General features: G+C 46.5%; 1 protein-coding gene across 1 annotated transcript in view; it reads left to right on the forward strand.

Annotated features, from left to right (window-relative positions):
- lmo3 (LIM domain only 3) overlaps positions 1-22,903 on the forward strand; it is a gene marked incomplete at its 3' end in the record, with an annotated part of 27,679 nt that extends 4,776 nt beyond the window's left edge. Inside the window, exons 3-4 of the mRNA XM_080517981.1 lie at positions 16,696-16,821; positions 22,798-22,903. Of these exons, the coding sequence (XP_080374107.1) occupies positions 16,696-16,821; positions 22,798-22,903 (232 nt within the window). The remainder of the gene's footprint in view (positions 1-16,695; positions 16,822-22,797) is intronic.
- Between the last annotated feature and the right edge of the window lie 686 nt (positions 22,904-23,589).

Genomic DNA, 23,589 nt, shown 5'->3' on the forward strand with positions numbered 1-23,589 from the left:
GTGACGCTCCTGTCCACCTCACGATGGCCTCCAGTGATCACGGCTGTAGGTGTGGCTCATGAGCTCAGTGTGACGGTGCAAATCCCCGCCTGACCGACGCCCTGCATGCACACTCTGAATGCAGCAATGCAGCCGTCATGCGACGCCGCATGTTCGTCTCTCATCGTCAAGTTGACGGGTTTGATTTAATGCTCCTGTCATGAGACTGCTTTGTCTCGTGTCCCTGCAACCTGACATCAACTTCCCTACGTCTGCTCTCTGTAGCCCTACGTCTCTCCAGAGCCCTACGTCTGTTCTCTGTAGCCCTACGTCTCTCCAGAGCCCTACGTCTGTTCTCTGTAGCCCTACGTCTCTCCAGAGCCCTACGTCTGTTCTCTGTAGCCCTACGTCTCTCCAGAGCCCTACGTCTGTTCTCTGTAGCCCTACGTCTCTCCAGAGCCCTACGTCTGCTCTCCACAGCCTAATGACATCAAATACAGCAAACCACAGCATTTCACATCTGATCTGCAGAGCAACAAAGAAAGTGTGGCTGCAACTTCACACACACACACACACACACACACACACACACACACACACACACACACACACACACACACACACACACACACACACACACACACACACACACACACACACACACACACACACACACACACACACACACACACACACACGTTTCTATCCCAGTTTAGCCACAGTAGAGCAAAAACAAAAACACCTTCAGTGAATGTTTCTGTTCCAGTGGTTTACGTTAAATTAGCGGGGGCTTTACCCCCCCCTCCTCTTATAGCAGTGGTATGTTATTAGGCCTGACATAACCGGGGTTAATAGAATTCTTCAGGGGTCTGCAAACATGAGCGACGTGATCCCACCAGCAGAGAAACAGTCATTCTACATCCAGGAAAAGAGATGAAAGCACCTCCATTGATCCAGTACAGTGTGTGTGTGTGTGTGTGTGTGTGTGTGTGTGTGTGTGTGTGTGTGTGTGTGTGTGTGTGTGTGTGTGTGTGTGTGTGTGTGTGTGTGTGTGTGTGTGTGTGTGAACATAATTACAGGTATTATCTCCAGAAGAGGAGAAATACAGTGAAGATTTGATGAAGAAACGTTTTGAAAGCGAAGCTTCATCTGATGATTGTGGTGAAAACAGTGTTTATGCTGATGTGTTTCACCCAGTACAGAGGGAGGAGGGCACACACACACACACACACACACACACACACATTCAAGTTCAAAATGCTGAGAAAATGAAGACTGCGGCACAGTGAGCGACCTGCTGGGTGACACACACACACACACACACACACACACACACACACACACACACACACACACACACACACACACACACACACACACACACACACACACACACACACACACACACACACACACACACACACACAGCTCCAAGGCCGGGTGCAGGCGTGGAAAAGCTGTTGGGCATCAGTTAATGGAAAACTGTAAATTTCAGGCATCCATTTTAAAGACAGCACCAGGAGAATACTTTATTTTTTTTATCTGTCTATTCATTCATTTTTTAATCCAACTTCAATTTTCCTCTACAGTGGTTTTACTAAGATTGTAAATGCAAGCAAACTCACGGAGCCGTCAACATGGCGGGATTTATGAAGGTTTTGGAAAGCTGGCTATCAGTGAGAGATAAACAACATGTAGAGCATGGTTCACTGTAATAACTTCTATTTTCTCCCTCCTTCAAAATCAACTTTGTAATCCACAGCCAGCGTGTATGAGCACGTATGTAAATGTAAATGAAGTCCGTATCTGTCCTCATCTCACACGTGACTTATTGTGGCTTTACATGACAGAGACATGAAGTCAAGCTTTATCTGCAGAGAGCAGCTAGCAGCTCGCCGCGTTTCATTTCAACACGTCAGTGTGTCGTTCCTCACATGGTTGAAATATGGAGGTGGTGTCTGACAGTCTGACTTGTTTATCTCCAGGTCCATTTGGACCTGTTCACCTTCCTCACACTCAACATTCTGCAGCTTTTACCCACTCGTCCAAACTCAACATGTCTCATGAAGCTTTCATTAAACTGCTGCTATTTACACCTCAAGTGAAGTTCCATTGGAAACGACGACTTCAAAGACCCGCTTTGATCACCGTTACAGGAGAAGCAAACAGCAATGTTTTATTCAGAGTTAAGAGGGATTATATTCATTCATTAAAGAAAAAACTTCCTTTAAATAACTGAAACATCATTGAAGTAAATGATTAAATCTGGACCTCAGAAAACACACGACTCTTCTTTATGGTCGTTTTTCTCAAATCTGACAAATTCATTGGATGAGAAAACTGATGAAAATATGGAATTTTTCAATTCCTGGCTCCAAATTGCGTGCTCACACACACACACACACACACACACACACACACACACACACACACACACACACACACACACACACACACACACACAGATATTTCCCTGTGATTTGGTGAAAGCCGCCTGGAGCCACTGCACAGCGGCTGTATAGCCACATGTGGCTGCACAGCTGCCGGCGCCAGACTCTGGGGACGTTAGGACCTGCTTTCACACCACAGGCTCACCTGACAGGAAGATGGAGGGGAAACGGGGCTTATTTCTGCTTCTCTCACAGTTGAAAGTTTAAAGACGGCTACATTTGTTACCCGCATTCACTTTTTTGCTTTTTATAAACTATTCCTCCAAACTGGAGAAGAGCAAAACTCCACGCATGTTCAATCCACTTAAAAACAACCTTATTTTAATTGAATCAGTCATCTCACATGGTATTGATGGGCGCTCTCCTTTAGAACCAGATAAACAGTGTGAATGAAGTTAGAACATGTCTTTCCATTGTATGATGACACTTTGCATGAAGCAGAAGATTGAAGTGAAAGCTGCTGTAATGCAGACTCCCATGTGTGACTTTACGTTTCAGTGACGCAGTAGAAGCACCAGCAGCACTGCTCACTCCTGTTTGTACACTGGCGGATGTTGCTTACACTCAGTATTGTATTGAATAATAAAGTGGTAATTAAAAGACCATTCAGCTGAAGATACAGCTTTGTTCCAGCTAAATTACACACGGAGCAATTGTGCTCAGCGGAGCAGACTCCAGTTAGATCAGTCATTATTAGGCGGCGATCGATGGCCCACAGCCACACAAAGAGCTTCATAGTGACCGCTGCAGCGCTGCAGCGCATCCCGCTCACTGGACAATCACTGGACAATCACTGGACAATCACTGGACAATCGCTCCATTCCTGAGAGATTTGCAAGAGTGTGAGTGCAGTTTGTCATCAGCTCTCCTCCAACTGCCCCTCCAGCTCCTCCTGCACCTCCTGCACCTCCTGCACCTCCTTCCCCTCCCTCCCCTCCAGGTCCTCCTTCCCCTCCAGCTCCTCCAGCCCCTCCTGCACCTCCTTCCCCTCCCTCCCCTCCAGCTCCTCCAGCCCCTCCTGCACCTCCTTCCCCTCCAGCCCCTCCTGCACCTCCTTCCCCTCCCTCCCCTCCAGCTCCTCCTGCACCTCCTGCACCTCCTTCCCCTCCCTCCCCTCCAGCTCCTCCAGCCCCTCCTGCACCTCCTTCCCCTCCCTCCCCTCCAGGTCCTCCTTCCCCTCCAGCTCCTCCAGCCCCTCCTGCACCTCCTTCCCCTCCCTCCCCTCCAGCTCCTCCAGCCCCTCCTGCACCTCCTTCCCCTCCAGCCCCTCCTGCACCTCCTTCCCCTCCCTCCCCTCCAGGTCCTCCTTCCCCTCCAGCTCCTCCAGCCCCTCCTGCACCTCCTTCCCCTCCCTCCCCTCCAGCTCCTCCAGCTGCTCTGCAGGCTGAAAGATTCAAACCAGTTCCTCTAATGACCAGTGCAGATGTTCTCCAACTAGTACTGAAGGACAGCACACACACACACACACACACACACACACACACACACACACACACACACACACACACACACACACACACACACACACACACACACACACACACACACACACACACACACACACACACACACACACACACAGTGTGTTAACAGTTCAATGTGTCTCAGTACCAGTTGTTTGCTCCTCAGAGGTTCTACTTTATAGACATTTTTACCAATTCTTTGATTTGTGTCGATGTTTCGTTTCAGTTGAAGTGACGACTTCAGTCACAATAGAATGAAACCAATTGAGAAACAGGCAAAGTTTTGCACTGCGACTTTTTAAACATGCTCATTACTTTTAGTGATATAAGATGTTAGCAATACAACAATATTCGTACGTACTACTGAGGAGCCTGAAGCCTGTAGGAATGAATCAGTGAAACATTTATCCGCTTTTATCCAGAGACTCTGTGAGCTTCAGATTGTCAATAGTGTGTGAGTATTGTTGCATATACTTGTTCAGACTTTTATCTGTAAAGTATAAATGTCAATTAAGGGAATTTTAAACTGACTTATTGAAATCTTCATTATGACATTATGTGGTATTTCAATAAATGTCCTATAAAGAAGTGAGGTGGATTTTCATGTTCATATATCAAGATATTCCAAATGACTCAACCCCTACTTTTTAAAACGGAGCTGCAGCCAATGTCACGTCCATCATTTTGTGTCGTCACAAGGAGTTTCGTTTTCCTGGAGTTCAATTCCAACAGTAGTTCAGGTCACATTTTCCTGGAACGTGTCGGATGTTTCAGATCTTTGAGGTCCAGACTGCTGCTCCCACTCAGCTCCAGGACACACACACTCACACACACACACACACACACACACACACACACACACACACACACACACACACACACACACACACACACACACACACACACACACACACACATACACACACACACACACACACACACACACACACACACACACACACACACAGCTACAAGGTGAAGTATTCCCCTGCTGGTGTTATTATTAATAACTTCCATGGAGAAGGGTCACCCCAGACAACTCCTCCTGAAGAACCCCAGGCGAGGCAAGTAGGCCACAGCTGGGTGTGTAGTAAAACAATGCCCCCCCCCCCCCCCCCGAGGAGACTCGGTCCTGAACACAAGAATAATGCATGGAGGAGGAAGAGGAGAAGAAGCATACATTTCTCCAGCGTGAAAAATGAAGATGCCACCACCTGGTGCTTTTAAATATACCTTCAGGAGGCCCCGCCCCCCCCCCCCCCCGGTCGTCGCTGCACCTCCTCGCTTGTGTGTGGAAGTAGAGCCGCTGGGGAAGATGCTCATCACCAGTCAGACGATGGCTCATTTCTAGTTGGAGCTTCATGTTCTATGTCGCTGTGCAGCTCAGTAGGTTCGTTTGGAACAAAGTTCAGGTTTCAGGCCTGTAATTGTGATAATACACAACAACATGAGCATCCTGACTCCTGCTTCTCCATCTGGGAGGTGCAGCTTCTCTCCGCTTCAGGTTGGACGTCACGTTAAGCTACTTTCACCCTTTCAAGCCAGTTTGTCCACATGAAGGTTTTTGTGGGGTGAAAGGTCGTCAGTAGTTTGTGCTGTGATTTGATGTGATTTGTAGTCGTCCTGCAGCTCCGTGTTCACACACTGCACCCAAATAACCTCGTCTAGACACACAAAGCATCTTCAACCTTCACAATGAACAGCTGCTCCTGTTATCTTCACAAAAATAGTTTTCATGTTATTTAAGAACTACGAACAGACTGGCTGTTCACGTTTACTACTTACAGATGTTTTACTCATGGTTCATAGTTTGATCTGGTTTCGCCAGTCAAACTTTACTTAACTGTGATTGCCGTTTTAAGCACTTTTGACCATTTAAGCAATTACAGTTGATGGAGCTATTTCTCATATTTGAGCTCTTTTACTTACTTGGCAATTTTGAAAATGTCAGTATTTTTTTAAATAGCAAATGTTTGTAGCATTTAGCAACTTCCACTTGTTAGCAATCTTTTCTTCAGATGTTAAAGCTTCAGGTGAAGCTGCAGGTCAAGTTGAATAAAACTGAGCTTCAACATTAAAGTTACGCATTAAGATGGAAGAAAGGTCCAGAACATTATGTTAATCTTTTCATATTTTAGCTGTTACTGTTATACACTTTGGTTTTCAATGGTACATTTCCATATTTTAAAATTTTAACTTACTGGACAGGTCATATTTTACTTGACTAAATAATGTTTTGTTTGCAAGTTTCCATCATGATAGTAAACAGTGAATAATTGAATGAGTGTGAACCAGCCTGAGGACAAACTGACTGTGTGTCTGTGGTGATTGAATGAGGATGAGAGGCCATCGGGGTGATGATGAGGATGATGATGATCCAGGTCTTTGTGATGCTGAATGTGCTCAGAGTAACAGAGACGCTCACCAAACACTGCGATGGATGAATTATACAGATCAAATGTATTTATAGATGTTTAGCATTGACAGATACAACACATTGAATGAGGAGGAAGTGGAGTTTCAGGACAGGACTGGTGCTCCTGAAGCCTGACTGATCTCAGCCATGAGGCTGTCCAGTCTGGACAAAAATAACAGAATCAGATGAAATATACTGAGTTCAGACTGAACAGGCTGCTAGCGCAGACACTGGTTGCTATTATTATCAGGACCTCAGTAATCAGAGTTTGTCCAGTTTTAATGTCCTCGAGCAGCACTTAAGCAATTTTAATCTATACATTCTAAAGACATATAGATTTGTGTATCATCAGCATAAGAGTTAAAGAGACAGGGGTGACTGGTCATCAGGGGCTGGAAGGTTGTGTTCCCGTTACGTTGGAACGTCACTGACGTCACTAGACCTGAAATAAAATCTTGCCCCACTAAGTATTTACATCTAGAAACGCCACTGTAAAGAGATGTCACATGTTTCAATAGTCCAACGTAAAGGAAGCATGTCAAATGAAAAGACCCAATAATAAATGATTGAGGGAGATAAAGGAGCATTACAGAGACAGAATGAAAAGTTTGAGTGAGATAAGGGAAAGGAGCTGAACACTGGATTTCACAGTGCAACTGTGCATCTGGATGACAATAAAATATGGAAAACTCTGGAATCAGTGATAATGAAAGGCTATGAAAAAGATTTCAAAGTAGAGCCTCTCTTCTATGTGGTGCTTTAAAAACCTCAAGGACAGTGTCTGAAAGCAAGTTCCTGTGAAAAGGAGACAGAACAGTAAGTTTTGAAATGGCTCTGAATTGAGAGTATTAAAGTGTGAGTGGCTGAAACACGTCAATCAGATATAAACACACTGAGACCGAGGCTCTTCTGTCCACTTCCTTCTGGATTTGTTGGTTTTTGCTCTGATACGTTCTACTGAAATGCTCCTCTGAGCCTGGGTCTGCAGGTCTCCTCCCATTTACAAAGGCTTTTTTCCTTCCCACCGTCACTTCTGCTTGCTCACGTTTCTCTGTTCAACTACCCTGAATTGACATGATTGTATTTGGCGCTATATGAATACAGTAGAATTGAAGAACTGATGTGCTGTTTGAATAGATTTCTTGGCCAGTGTGACCATTACAAAGAAAAGAGACGCGAAAGCTTTTTGACACAGTTAATGAATATCAGGATACATGGAACAATGTTAAATGGATGATAACGACTCCATGGCGCCCCCTGCATGTAGCAGTTATATTGATTGTACGACTCCCTGGACCTACTTATTGCCACTTTAAAGGACAGTAAAACGACAGTGTAAAAATAAAAGAAGAAACTACGAGTAAGTTCTTTTAGTTCAGATGTATTGAAGAGCTGGATGAGAGGATCAGACCGTGACTTCATACCTAACTCAGGTACAAACTGATGCTTTTCCCAAGTTTCATCATGTAACACTTTTTTTATTGTTTATTCTCGATTCTACACTGCTGCACCTTTTTGAGTAGGTTTGTCTAAATGTCCCTCATGTACTCTTAGAACCAGGATCAGTCCCATCAATTCCATTCAGTTTGGTGTAATTCCATTTGATTTGAGTTCTAGAAACTACACCCTAAACCACAAGACAGAGAATAAGCAATCATTCCTGATGAGAGACGCCGTCCAGGCTTCTTCCACAGAGAAAAGACATTCTGGTTGATTGTGTGTCGTATGAAGGATCCAAGCCGTCTTTTCACTCGGGTTCTTTCCCAAAGGTTTCAGGATTGGATGCAGTTTATTTTCTTGCAATTTATGATGTTTTTAATTTTCCATTGCTGAATTGTATTATTTTGTATTTCTACTATTTTCACATTGGTTGGTTCACTTCCTACAGTTTACTTGTGATTCGTATTTTTTGTTTTTTAAATGTTTAAAAGGGCAAATGTAACAGATGTGGTGACATCTTGTGTGGAGGATGCAGAGTGCAGCTGTGATGGCTCGTGAGTGCTGTGGAGCCACGGTTTGGTTTGTTGGGCTCAGAAGGTAGCAGAGACAGTCATACTGGAGCGTGGCCACGGCGCCTTCATATGCTAAATGCCACTGGAAGTGAACGCTGTGCTGCTGCTCGTCTTCATGTAGAAACCTGTGCACTCTTTCAACTGTTCTTCTGGCGGTTTTCTGCCAATGAGCCTCTCCCAGCAGACATTTCCACATTTCTTTGGACTTCCTGTGTGGTCCTGAAGGCCTCGGCTCTGCTCCATCACAGTGCTTATCTAATTCTGCGTCCCAAACATGCCAACCTGGGTAATGAAAAATTCATGGACTTTGTGCAATTGAACACATCAATCATGTCCTGATACTCTGTGATATTGTAAATCTGACTGTCGCCATCGTGATGACCCGGCTGACCCCGCTGTAATGAATATTGACTCCTATTGTGGTGAATTCATTGGAGCACATCTATCCTGTTAAATGTGATTTTTTTCTGTCCACTCCTCACGATGAGGTGAATACTCCACCACTACGTAAACTAAACTGTGCTGATCGCTCATGTGGCTTTCACTCCCCATCTCCACTGTTTGATATCCTCTCTCCTTCCAGATTAACCTTTAAGACCTGAATAAATTGTGTATATTGACATCAAAGGGATGGAGAGATAGTGCAGTGCCTTATGGGAAAAAGCACAGAAGGATCCGGAGCCTCACTCCCTTCTCCCCGAACCGTAATCGTGTCTGTCCTCCCCCAAATTATGCTCTTCTTTGTCTTTTTAATTAAACTCAAGCACAGTTTTGAGGCGATTTGACCTCTGCTGGCCCCTCTTCATGGGGAGTGCTGCGGGTCATTTCCATGCATATATTAGTGGCTCACCCTCCTCTTTCTGCTCTCTGGCAATGATCCACAAGGCTTTACAGATTAAGAAGAGGTTTGGCTCTTGACCATGTCCCTTATTTAATCTGCTACATAAAAAATGACTTGATAGAAAAGAGCCTGAATGTTTTAAACTTTACTTAGACGGTGCAGGAATCTTTGATTGGACGTTGTGATCGTGGTTTGACTTTAGCCCCAGTTAACCTGTTGACCCCTGGTTTTACCCTTCAGCTTACCTTGACTATCTTTAAAACTGTCACATGTTCTGCCTGGCTTTGAGGTTTGTGTGAATTTCACGAGTGTTTCCTGGTTTGCTTGTGTTTTCAGTCAGTCCCCTCCTGCCCAGCATATATTTACTGTATGATAGAGATACAAACCCTTCATCACATTCAGGGACACTCAAAGTATCTTCATGATTGAAGAGTCATGATGGGGACTTGAACAGCTTCTCTAGCTCGATGCAGAAGAAGGAGAACTTGATGGTGTCAATGAGAGGGCAGCTGTGTAGTTTTGGGTCATTGAGGCTGTGTGGAGCTGCTTTTCTTTGTCATGTTGAACGCTGTCTGTGGCTAGGGGGCGCTGTGTGGCTCTACCACTCCTGGAAGACTCTGCTGGCTGCAGCCTACTGTTTGGCTGCTGTTTGTGCTCTGCAGGCTTGTGAGAGCATGATAACAGTACTGCTGTTTGACACACACCCCTCCGGCTCTGGCTGTTTGGAAGTCGTCCTCAGTGCTTGGCTGGTTTGCAAATCACAGCCTCGTAGTTCAAAAACTACTGAAATCTCTGTCACCTTGGGCTGAACCAATCAGGACAAGGTGGACTCGCGTCTCATTGGATGGGAGAAAAGAATATTGCTCCATTCTCTCTGTTAACTATTGGAGAGTAAATAGCTTTGAGCGACCAAAGCAGATGTGTGGTGGCACACAGCCGTCCATGATGGATGTGGAGCTGCTGGAGCCGGTGACTGACGAGGAAGTGGTCCGAGGTTCCTGATGAGAAGATAGGAGGAGGATGGAGCAGGTCAACGTGTGTGTGTGTGTGTGTGTGTAGTAATAGGTCTGGTGGATAAGGAAATACTAAGGGGCCAAATTGTTCTGTGACGAGGCTGCATGTTGTTCCTCATCTCATTCCAATAGTTACTGAAGTCCTTTTCACTGCTCAGCTGTTCACGTCTCGTCTTCAATATTTCTACGCGTTTAGCTTGTCGGCCTCATGTTTGTCACCTCGAATGGAGCCGGTAATCACTGTGTGTGTGTGTGTGTGTGTGTGTGTGTGTGTGTGTGTGTGTGTGTGTGTGTGTGTGTGTGTGTGTGTGTGTGTGTGTGTGTGTGTGTGTGTGTGTGTGTGTGTGTGTAAATGAGCCCTTTATGGAAATGAAATGCGGATGCAGGCGGGGCGAGGGGAGCTGCAGCTGTTAGGACAGAGTCAGACAGGAGGGGGTGATGGTAGTGGTGGTGGGAGGGGAGGGGGGGGGGTGATGGTGGGAGGGGGGGGGTGTCGGGGTGGAAAACAGGATTTTCTAATGCTGATTGGTTGGTGTCAGTCCCACTTACAGTCATTATTTGGATGGAAAAGGCAGAGCTCTGAGGCCTGCGCTAAACCCCTGAGCGACTTCTCAATTAGTGGGCGGCCTAGCGGAACTGCTAGACACCGCTGTGTTCACACACACACACACACACACACACACACACACACACACACACACACACACACACACACACACACACACACACACACACACACACTGCTCTGGTCAGTTAGTCTGCTCTGATAGGAGCCTTTTGTAAACCAACACTTGGCCAAACTCTGACATGAGAGGATCATTTTGTTTTTCTTGTGAGGATGGGGTGAAGTTTGTGATGTGGCGCTCTCCTTCATGATCGCAACTGTGCTCAGAAAGGAGCAGCGTGATGCTCCGTGATGGACTGAAGCTGAATGTCGGAGATAACGCTCCACAATGAGGAACAGGCCTTGTGCAGTGAAGCTGAGCCAGTCAGAGTTGCTGTGCTGTGCTTATGTAAAATGAGATGTAAATGTGGCAATCTGAACGGCTGATTTATTCATGAGGATGCAAAAAGAAAGAGTGGAATGCTAATACTCCACAGCGCTCTGTCCACGGCACATTGACAAACAAGTTACTCAGCAGAGGAATTAACAGCTTCATTAAGTTACCTGACAGCATCGTCACAGAGCTTCTGCAGAAGCTGTCCAACTCGCATTAGAGGAAGTGACGACACTCCCGTTTTTCAGGAATCTCAGGAAGTTTGGTTGAGACAAAATCTTGAAAAGGGGAAAAAACTAAACACTGTCCATTACTGAGACTTTATGCGTGATTGGTGTTGTACCACGATTGGTGTTGTACCGTGATTGGTGTTGTACCGTGATTGCTGTTGTACCGTGATTGGTGTTGTACCGTGATTTGTGCGGTGGTGAGACGCTGCAAGACAAATCAGTCAAAAAGCATCAGCTTAAAACTCCAAAGAGGTGGGATGGTGTGTAAAATCTAAAACAACAGAAGTCAATGATTTGCCAATGATTATATGAATGACATATATGACCTGTTCCCATGTGGGGGCGGAGCCAGTCCAGCTCACACAGACACAGCAGATTCTGAATGCAGCGCCTATGATCCACTATTGTAATGTAGGAAAATCAACTTTGAATACAAGGTTTGTGGACCAACCAGACCGTGTGAAAGTGTTGAAAAGCTGCATAATATGACCCTCGTTTTCTCCAACGTTGGCTGAAAATCTGCTCTGTGTTTCATCTTTGTGAGACGTGAGGTTGGTATTTTCAAGGGAAATGAAATACTTCATTCCAGTTGAGTGGACATGTTCATTTTTGGACTATCCCCTCCAGTTGAGATTAGTGAAATTATCTGTAAAGAGCGATGGTTCGTGCAAGTGCTCATGTTTAGTGCAGATAATTGCAGAGCTGGTTGAGATACAGGTGGCACCCAGAGGTCAAAGCCCCCCCCCCCCCCCCCGCTGGGGATTTTCATTTATAATCACAGTGACTGGACACCAGATGAGCAGTGTGGGCATTTTCAAAAAATAAATAAAATCTGTGGGTAACATGAGAAGAAAGTTGACAACGCGTCGTCACTGGCTGTGAGCTCGACCTGAGTGCGTTTCCTTCTGACCTGCCTTCACTCTCTGGAGTAGACATGATTATTATTATTATTATAGACATTACTGTGTGTGTGTGTGTGTGTGTGTGTGTGTGTGTGTGTGTGTGTGTGTGTGTGTGTGTGTGTGTGTGTGTGTGTGTGTGTGTGTGTGTGTGTGTGTGTGTGTGTGTGTGTTGCAACCACTTCCTATAACACTTACATGTAATGACTTGTCATATTTGCCTCTAGTCATTAGTCACAGTTTCATAAATATGTGAAGCTGTTAAACAAGTGTTTTCCAGCCTCGGTGAGGAGAATCTATAGGAGCTAATTAGTAAGCAATCAGTGGCTGCTTCAGGTTGACACTTGAGAGGATGGTTAGCAGTCTCTCTGAAGGAAGGCCATAATTCATCATTAGGATGTCAGAGTCCAGGAGCAGATGAGAGCTGATGGAGCCGGCAGACGGCGAGTCACGGCTCTCCGGGAGGAAAATCTTGTCCCAGGGACAATTCCCAGCTCAGGACCGTGCTAATTGAAATAATTTCGCCTCTAGTTTAATCACTGACAATCACACAAGCAGGGGGAGGGGGGACGTTGAAGAAGGCATAAGTACACCCCACCCTCTCCACACACACAAACCCACTTGGGACAGTGGTGAAACCTTCATCTCTCTCTCTGTCTGCTCTTTCAACTCATTATTCTGCCTGGATGTGGTCCTGGGCGGAGCTGCAGCATGATGGCATCCAGGGTTAGTCATCACATGGACAGAGAACAGTCCCATTAAAACAGCTTATGGTGAGATGCAACAAATCATTTGTCTGTTATTAACCCTGAGCCTGTAATTATGCAGATTGCCATAGATTTTCCCTGGCTGCCTGGAAGTGAGATCCAGGGGTTGTTCTCAGTCTGGCAGACGGACGAGAGAACGGTCGTGCATTACTGAACTTGCCACATTCATCATGTTGACTGATGGCACAGGGAGTCGGTCCCCAGGTCTCGGTGGTTAATGTAGTGGGTAATTAACTGTCATTTGCCTAGTAATAGGCCAATGATCAATGGTTTGTGAGGAAACAAATTCTAATCCGGCAGCTGATGAATGCATGCCGAGGCTGGAGCAATTGATGTGGTTGAGGGGTAGGGGGTAGGGAGTTGGAAAGGAACCAGAGAGCAAAGCTGCCCCGGCAATTTAAAATGGCTACAGGAAGAACTGACGCTACCAGCATAACCCCCCCTCCAAAATGTCGCCAACGTGACATGAGATAAAGTACTTTTACCCTGTCAACACCAACCAAAACCATCTTTTTTCTCCTTGACATTCTTCAAACGTTTCACATCCACACAGCATGGCTGAAGGAAAAGCTGCTTCAGGTCGGGAGGTTCTCAGGTCGGGGGGTTCTCAGGTCGGGAGGTTCTCAGGTCGGGAGGTTCTCAGGTCGGGAGGTTCTCAGGTCGGGAGGTTTTCAGGTCGGGAGGTTTTCAGGTCGGGAGGTTTTCAGGTCGGGACATGGAGAACGTGGTGATGAACCATCAGGACGTTCAGGGAGGAAGACATGGAGAACGTGGTGATGAACCATCAGGACGTTCAGGGAGGAAGACATGGAGAACGTGGTGATGAACCATCAGGACGTTCAGGAAGACATGGAGAACGTGGCGATGAACCATCAGGACGTTCAGGGAGGAAGACATGGAGAACGTGGTGATGAACCATCAGGACGTTCAGGGAGGAAGACATGGAGAACGTGGTGATGAACCATCAGGACGTTCAGGGAGGAAGACATGGAGAACGTGGTGATGAACCATCAGGACGTTCAGGGAGGAAGACATGGAGAACGTGGTGATGAACCATCAGGACGTTCAGGAAGACATGGAGAACGTGGTGATGAACCATCAGGACATTCAGGAAGACATGGAGGACGTGGCGATGAACCATCAGGACGTTCAGGAAGACATGGAGAACGTGGTGATGAACCATCAGGACATTCAGGAAGACATGGAGAACGTGGTGACGAACCATCAGGACATTCAGTAAGACATGGAGAACGTGGTGATGAACCATCAGGACGTTCAGGAAGACATGGAGAACGTGGTGATGAACCATCAGGACATTCAGGAAGACATGGAGAACGTGGTGATGAACCATCAGGACGTTCAGGAAGACATGGAGAACGTGGTGATGAACCATCAGGACGTTCAGGGAGGAAGACATGGAGAACGTGGTGATGAACCATCAGGACGTTCAGGGAGGAAGACATGGAGAACGTGGTGATGAACCATCAGGACGTTCAGGGAGGAAGACATGGAGAACGTGGTGATGAACCATCAGGACCACTTCATGTAGTTGATGACCACTCCTCCACTCCTCCACCCACCACTCCTCCACCCACCACTGTGCTCTTTGCGGTGTCTGAACTCAGTTCTCATTGTACTTCATTCATCTTCACCTTGAGCTTCTTTGAATATTCTCTTGAACTTTCTCACTCAACCACCTTTCCTAGTTTTCCTTCTTCTGAGCAGAAGAAACACCAAACATCTTGAATGTTCACTGTCCCTCAGCTGTACTGTCCCAGTCCTTCAGTACTCCTCAGGTACTCCTCAGGTATTTCTTATGAAACAAATCGACTTTCTTACTGCAACAAGTTGACGCATTTTGGTTAAACATCTTTCAAAATAATATAAGTGCTTTTTTATGGGAGTACATTTGACATATTGATTTTTTACTTTTCCTCTTTTGCCTTTAAATTCAATTTGATCCATATGTGACACCAACAACACAATGGTCATAATGGTTTCTCTTCTGGCTCTGATCTCACCACAGAGACATGTTTGACCTGGGGAAATGTGTTGGGCTGTTTTTAATTAGACAGACAGCAGTTTGTGTGCTGATAAAGCAAGAAGCTGGTTCAAGTAGCTTTCTGAAGCATCTCTGTATTTAAACACACAGGCTACCTTAAATTAGCACAGGATGACAGAATATTTTGAATCAAACTGACAGACATTTCTAATCCTGAAGCCTGAGTGTGTGAGACAAGGACCCGTCCTGAACCATCACATCGTCTCACCAACGCCACTAAAATCCACCCTCGCTCTTTCATGTGGTTTCATTTGTCTTCTAAGGAAAACGACTCGTCTTTGTGAGGAGACAAATCAAAATTCCATCTATTTCATGTGGAGGCCTTCCGGCAGAGCACAGCCGTGTGAAAAAGAGGAAGGACAAGAGAAACATGGACGCCTCTAAATTTAGATTGCTCAAAGGAAAAGGCATAATTCTTTTAATTAAGTCAGAAGTAATCCGAAGAACAGGCCTCTTTGTTTCCATCCACCTCTCATGTTACACAAGGTATGCCTCATTGTCTCAAGGTGTGTTGACAGTGGCCCTTAATTCTGGAGGTATTCATGAGGGCACAATCTATCTGCTTCCTTGCCTCTGGGAAACATACTTTCTGAAGGTTAATAAACAACACTGCATATCCTGAGCCCTGAGATCATTTATCAGATTGCGATCTCTTACAGACTCTGAGACTGGCATGCCATTTTATCATGTTAACAACGATGACTAAAAGTGCCTCAAGAAGTCGGCCTAATAGGATATTTTGTTATATGATTTCGTTATCAGATTTTTTTCTCTTGCTCGCCTGGTCTAGGTCACTGTGTAGTAACAGCCCTGAATCCCTAATGAATACTGCATTAATGTCCCTGGAGCAGGCTCCACAATAATGGGTCCCTCCCTGGGCACAAGCTGTGGCGTAATATTCCCTCACTCTCCCACTGCAGCTCCGCTCCATTCTCATGGATTCAGAGGCCGATGTGAAACTACACTTCATCTCCTGGACTCATTAGAGAGTTTGCATCTTCTTCCTCTGACTGCTTTCCTGATCCTCTAAAGGTGTCTGCACATAAAAGCCAACAGGAACCAGATATTGCGCACTAATGTAAGGCTGACGAACATGCTCAGTAACATCAATCATCCATGAAGCCTTCAGGAACATCAAGTGTGTGTACGAGGGCGTGCAAATTACTGGGAGGAGTTGATGCTAATGGCTCATTTATTGAATGAGACGCATTTCCTCAGCTGGCTCCTGAACACTTGTGTTTGTGGACTTTATTGTCAGACCATTTCCATGTTGTAGTGTTGTCCTAGTCTGTTGCTCTTTTCCCCACACATTATCTGTCATTTGTCTCTTTTTAAGTCACATTCAGATTTATTGGCTGTGCTACTGATGCGTTTGGTTTGTGGAGGCTCAGAGCTCCGTGCAGCAAAGGCTGACCTGGACTCAGACGTTCTGACAGAACCTCACGAACACACAAACAAATATACGCCAGTGATTTTATTAAGTCCTGGACCAACGTGATAACATCCCAAAACCCTCATTTCAATTGTGTGTGTGTGTGTGTGTGTGTGTGTGTGTGTCCCATCAGGTTGTTTGGCGTCACAGGAAACTGTGCGGCCTGCAGTAAACTGATCCCAGCCTTCGAGATGGTGATGAGAGCCAAAGAGAACGTCTACCACCTGGACTGCTTTGCCTGCCAGCTCTGTAATCAGAGGTGAGTGACTCCTCCACATGTCCCTCCTCTCGGTCGCGGACACACACACACACACACACACACACACACACACACACACACACACACACACACACACACGAGTCAAGAGTTCTACCCACTAGAGTACCAGTTGTAATTTGACCTTCCACTTGAAAATGGACACTGGCCACATGGTGGCGCAGTGCTTAGTGGTCAGTGGTTAGTGGTCAGTGGTCAGTGCTTAGTGGTCAGTGGTTAGTGGTCAGTGGTCAGTGCTTAGTGGTCAGTGGTCAGTGCTTAGTGGTCAGTGGCCTCGCCTCCCAGCGAGAAGTTCAAGTACTTCCTGTGTGGAGTTTGCATGTCCTCCCTGTGAGTCCCTGAGTCCCATCATGTGGCTGCTACTGATGAGTCAATTCAGCGAAGACATTTCCCCTGGAGGATTAATGAAGTACAAGTCTTCTGATTTCTATCGCCTCTCCATGACGGATCCATCCATGTGATTATCCTCCTCCTCTCACAGCTTTTCTACCGTAGCACAGAGCGTCTGTTGTTTCCAACTTTGTCCGAAGAGGATATGTTAGGATACAATTCACATTCCTCATAACAGAAGAACAGTTTGTATTTGGAGACATTGTGGAAGCTCATGAACAGAGAAAGATGTAGTCAGAGGTTTGGAAAGATTTCATGAAGCATCAGGAGATGATTTCCGGGTTCCTTGTTCCCTCTTCCACTGACCTCAGCACTCCAAAGCACACAGCAACCAGGCACTGTGAGCACGCTGAAGGCAAAGGGACGGTGGTTTCACACAATTAGAGCTGGGTTATTATCTTGCCACTTCAGCCGGCTGCAGCAGACGGCTTCTCCTAATGGGACAAGTCAGCTCATCTTCATCAGACGGGACAATTGTCCTCTCCCACATTAAAACCCAGTTAAGCTCAGACCAATCTTTCTTTTACATTGGAGCGCTTGATGAAGTGTTGAATCAAATGTGTGCGCTGTGGCTTTTAAGCACTGCTCAGATGCCCATCTCAATTCCAGCAGATTGATGGCGGAGGACTCACCTGCTGGCTGCTCACGGTTACATCAAGCAGCTCTTATCAGTACAGTCTGCCTACACACTGTTGTTAAATCATACAAATTCTTCTTTGACACTTTGTCTGGAAGTCGTTTGAGTGGTGACCTCAACATTACTAGGTAGTCTGATTACAGTGGAAAGTGGTCCGTTTCTTTGTCTGGTGTTCTGATGTGTCGCCTCATTCATCTCCTCCAGCTCATCCCGTCTGTCTGCCAGCATCAAACAGCCTCTTCACATCCCCCAGCCCTTCAGTAAAGCAATCTAATCCATCTCACAAATGGCCCACAGATTCCTCAGTGGAGTGCCGTTAAGAAATGTGAAATCTGATAAACAGAGCGGGTGCTGGTGGGGTCAGGGGTCACACAGTGTAATTATCCATCACTCCTGGAGGTCAGCTCCAGCTTCAATCACTGCCATCACACATGAACATGCTCACATGTGTTTGCTCATGCATCTATTCACGCCATGGCAGTGACCATACTGTATTCCACAGCTCAAACCAGTGATTGTTTTGATTTGATCGGGGATTCACTGCCATGCTCAGCTATGAGGAGGCCTTACTGAGGTGATAGGCCAATGAGTCCAGGACAGAGATGGAGAGACTGGTTGTTCGTTAAGGGTGGACATGTCACTGTTATGGTGACCTGGCACACGTCTTCACTCTGTCATCATTAACAACAAATCGGCAGCAATGAAAAACAGCATGTAGGACGAAGCCTGTCTCAAGTATGAAATACATGGAAACGCTTTCACTGTTATCTTACTTGGCGGCCACAGAGCAAAAGACATCTCTTTTCTTCACTTTGAGCATGACTTTGAAATGGTTTGAAGCTGAGAGGAGCGTCTCTGGACACTGGTCCATCACGTTGGATGTGACTGCTCACGTCTGCACTTGCTCTGTTAAACTGGACAGAAATCTGCCGCCTGACCTTCCCAGCAGCCAGACCTGTTATTTCCCTGCCTGTGCTGGAAAAGAAAGCAGAGCCTGGTTGTGAGGAGAGGGGAATGCCGGTGAGCTGCTAGGAATGGGAAGGAGATATGAGACTCTATCCAGCCAGCAGTTAGCCACAGATCTGCCCTGGGGGACAGCTAATCGATGGGGCTGTCGTCCAGCCTCATCATCTAGCCAGTGCTGGCCCAATTTCCCCTGATGAGCTAGAGGCCACAGCGGAGAGAGGCTGGAGGAAGGTGAGAGTGGAGGGAGCAGGATGGGTGACAGAGCCCAGGAAGGTCAGCGCTGATAAGGAGAAGCTCCAGACTGCAGCTCTTCAAGGAGAGACTGACACCAATTGGGTTCAGCACAACCAAGCCCAGCCGCTGGTTCCTCGTGTCACGAATTAAGCTTGTTAGACAGCAGCCTAATAGGCAGGAAGGGACACAGTTGTCACTTTGTGTATGATTGGTGTTGAGAACTCCGAGCCTGTGGAGAACCGACCCAGCTCCGAGTCCTGCACTGCCTCCCAGTGCAGGGAGCAAACAGCCTAAAGCTGGACACTTCATGTCTTTTTGCTTTTCATTGTGTGAAATGAAAGAAGAGACTTGAGAACAAATACATCTGGAACAAACAGACTTCAAAAATGCTCAGACTGATCATTTTAAACAAATACGGGGATGAAGAGGTGAAGATGTGGTGCTGCTACAGTGAACTCTAACCTTTCTGAAGACAACAGAAGTTCACCACTAAGTTGGTCGGATTGGTTTGAAATCAGAAGAACAAAAGGAGTTTGCAAAAAAAAAAAAACAGTGATGGGGGGCTTTAAAACTGTTGATCAGAGGCTGTTTGTCGAGGACCAGCTCTCTGTTCAGGGTCCGATCCCCTTGGATCAGACCCTCGGATCATGAATTCATAAATTCATCAATTCATATTCTATAAGAACAAGAAGGGCCGCCGAACACAATGGCGTCATTTCAGAAGGAGCTGGTTTGGCTGTTCCAACAGTCCTGCTGGACCGTGTAGGAGCTGCTCTGCTGATCCTTGTAGGAGCTGCTCTGCTGAACCCTGTAGGAGCTGCTCTGTTGGACCCTGTAGGACCTGCTCTGCTGAACCCTGTAGGACCTGCTCTGCTGAACCCTGTAGGAGCTGCTCTGCTGAACCCTGTAGGACCTGCTCTGCTGAACCCTGTAGGAGCTGCTCTGCCATGTGCTGCTCAAGGAGTTCCAGCTTTCTATGAACTCAGTCATATTTCAATCCTAATTATCTAGTAACCTGTATGAGTCCACGTGTCGGAGAGCTGGCCGGCGTCACTGCCGAATGTTCTTCTTGTTCTTACGGATTCTAAATGGCAGTTGTGCCAGTGAAGTTCAGGGACCAGGACTCGTCTTCGTCATGTGCTTCATGAAAACCCTGAAGATTATTCAACTCCATGGTGGTCTATGAAGATGTGTGCATGCTTCAGTGTTGACGACGTGACCCAGCGACCATGACAGTTTGTGATGTAGACGTACATCAAGAGAAACCTGAAGCCTTACATCAGTTCACAGATAAAAGTGGAACCAAACTCCAGGATAGTTATTTATCAACGAAGGGGAAAACAAAATGAAAGAGATTTTCTGTAATTACGAGATATTAAATCATATTTTTACATCACATTCCCCAAAGAAAAGCTCATCCTGAACACGTCCTTGTGCTGCTGCTGTGATTGCCCAGCAGCAATCTGCCTGTGAAGATTTACAAGCTGCTGTACAATTAGGCGTCAATGTCATGGCGCTACGTCTCCTACAACCTGCATCTTAACCGTAATTAGACTTAATGCAGCCCAGACTATTTACTCTCTGACAAGCACCCTGTTTCCTGATTCCAGGGAAAGTGAATACTCTAGTTAACAGAGGCCTCGGAGGCGAACAAGCTGCCATTGCAATACATCTTTTAGGAGTGTGTGCCTGTGGAAGACATTTTTCTCCTTGTGCTACAACAAGAGGTCTCCAAAGACTCATTATTCACAGTCGAGTCTAAATACAGGAAAAAAGAAGAAAGTAGGAGACGGCGCATCGCAGAGGATAATGATCCACACTGATCCACAATAAATGGTATTTCTTACTGGTGAAAGGGGATTTTTAATGGTTAATGGCTCTCCCATGTATCGCTGCACTCGCCTGCGTCGACATGATTACCTGAAAATCAGGAATTCTTCTGACAACACTATTTGGCTTCTGTGTCGACCAAAGATGAGATCAGGTTAACAAAATATTACATTCAAGAAAGGAAAATGAACAAAAAGACATCTGAAACTTCATATTCGACCAGTATTGCTTGTTGTTGTTTTGTATGATTTAGTGAGGATCACGGCGTCGAGGATTTCTTCTGATGGAGTTGTTGGAGCTTCGTTTTTAAGATGTGGAAATACAAGGACAACACAAGGACGTTTATGAGACGGCCTTTGATGGGCTCTGTGTAATATCCTCATCATAACTGGATGTCACATATGCTGTTGACATTTCCCAGAGGAAAAACCAATTTGGCCGTAAGAAACAGGAGGAGAGCTGGAATAGAAGCTGAGGAGGAGGAGGAGGAGGGTGATTGACCACTGTGAAGAGCGAACGTGAGAAAAGTGAAGTGAAATCCTCTTCAGGGTGGAAGTGAAGTCAGCGAGAGATTTAAGAGGAGGACACTATTACACCGTAACAGTACACTGGAAATGCTAACATACAAATTCATATTTTTTCCAACCTGTGGCTCAGTTGGTAGCACAGTCGCCTCCCATCCTAACGTTGTAGGTGCAATTCCCATCTCTGCTTGCTTACAAGTGTCCTTGGGCAAGACACTGAACCAAGAAAGTATTTACAAATGGAATGTTTCCTGGTAAGAAAAGTACTATTCAGGTTTAAGGACACAGTTCGTAGCACAATAGTCTCGGCTCTCAAAACTGTGTGGGAAAGGGACCTGGGACTGGAACCTGGGACCTGGGACCTGGGACTAACCCTGACCCTGACCCTGACCCTTCAGGCACAGAAACTGAGATGCTATCTTGGGGATTCCAGAGATATTTTAAAAACGCTGACACATTTTAAGATATTTCATCATTTCAATTGGACCAGGAATCTTTGCTCTCTTAAGCAGATCTCAGAACCAGTAGCACGATACCAGTGTGTGTGTGTGTGTGTGTGTGTGTGTGTGTGTGTGTGTGTGTGTGTGTGTGTGTGTGTGTGTGTGTGTGTGTGTGTGTGTGTGTGTGTGTGTGTGTGTGTGTGTGTGTGTGTGTTTGCGAACATGAAAACGAGGTCTTGTTCTTTGCTTTGATTGTTGAAGCTTGTGTTTGTTGGGCAGGTTGTTATTAAAACTCGTCTCCAGTATTTTGTTGCCTGAACTTGTCGCTGGGCTGAAGCGGAGTGTTGTTGCTTTGTTGTCAGCCACACACCCCTCACACACTTTCTGACTGCTGGAAGTACCTGCGGTGTATTCAGATCCTCCTAATTGGTCCCAAACGACTGAAACAAATCATGCTCTCAATCTGCCCTGCAGCCCTGAATAAATGCTGCGAACAGAGCTGCTTCATCAGGTAGCTGAGTGTGCAGCTCGCAGCACCGACCCCCCCCCCCCCCCCACACACCTTGTTAAACACTGCTCCGGCTGCCCGCCTCCCTCATGCAACCTGCATACAGAAGGAGATAAGAGGCCCTCAGGACAACACAATGCGAGGGGCCGCTCATACATGACCAACAGAAACTCCACTTGGTGCCACATTGAAAGGTCAAACAAACCCCCCCGACCCCCGTCCCTCACCCAGTCCTCCCGGCTGGAGCTTGTATACAACCCCCTGACCCACATCAGCCCCCCCCCACACACACACACAGCAGTCTCACAGTGAAAACAGGGCAGGTCGGTAGAAGCACCCGGACCGCCGCCTGCAGCTCCACACTAACGATCCGTTCAGGTTCACGCTGGTGTAAACAGCCTCCTGTCTTTGTGTCTCTGTGTGCTGCAGGTTCTGTGTGGGAGACAAGTTTTTCCTGAAGAACAACATGATTCTGTGCCAGACAGACTACGAGGAGGGGCTGATGAAAGAGGGCTACGCCTCCCAGGTCCGCTGACCCCCGTCGGCTCACACAGAGGAGGAGGATGAGGAGGAAGGAGAGACTGAAGGAGAGCTTGCAATCAGACAACCAAAGGCTCCGTCCAGCTCCCGTCCACCACATGTACATACCTTCCGCCCCCAGCAGGGCTTGGCTCTGCTGTACAGAACGGCCGTGGAGCTGATGTGGCAGGGAACGGCCCCGCAAGCCTCCGCCTCTCCACAGCGAGGACAAAATGTCCATTTCCTTTCTTTGTGTCTGGACGCTGCCTCAGCAGACCTGCGACTGGTCACACTGCTCTGCTCATCAACACCTGTCAATCAATGTCCTTTTTACTGATGTGAAGCAAACAAACCTGAGTGAATGTAATCTGAAGAGAGTCCATGTGGTTTATGTTCAGGAGGTCGGCTCTGTGTGGATGGATGACTAGACCATGTACACACACACACACACACACACACACACACACACACACACACACACACACACACACACACACACACACACACGAACAGATAAATGACACTAAAGAGCAGAATACTTGCAGGCAAATGTTTTGCAGTAAAAGTACAACGAATGTTCCAGTAGGAGTTTCATCGTCTGAGGAGAAACAGTGATGACAATCCTCTTCTCATCACTGAAAATGTGATTTGATAAGCTGAAGCTGCCGGGGAAAGGCTGTGGACATACGTGGCTGGTGAGAT

This window comes from Blennius ocellaris (assembly GCF_963422515.1).
Source record: "Blennius ocellaris genome assembly, chromosome: 22".
Classification (NCBI taxonomy): domain Eukaryota; kingdom Metazoa; phylum Chordata; class Actinopteri; order Blenniiformes; family Blenniidae; genus Blennius; species Blennius ocellaris.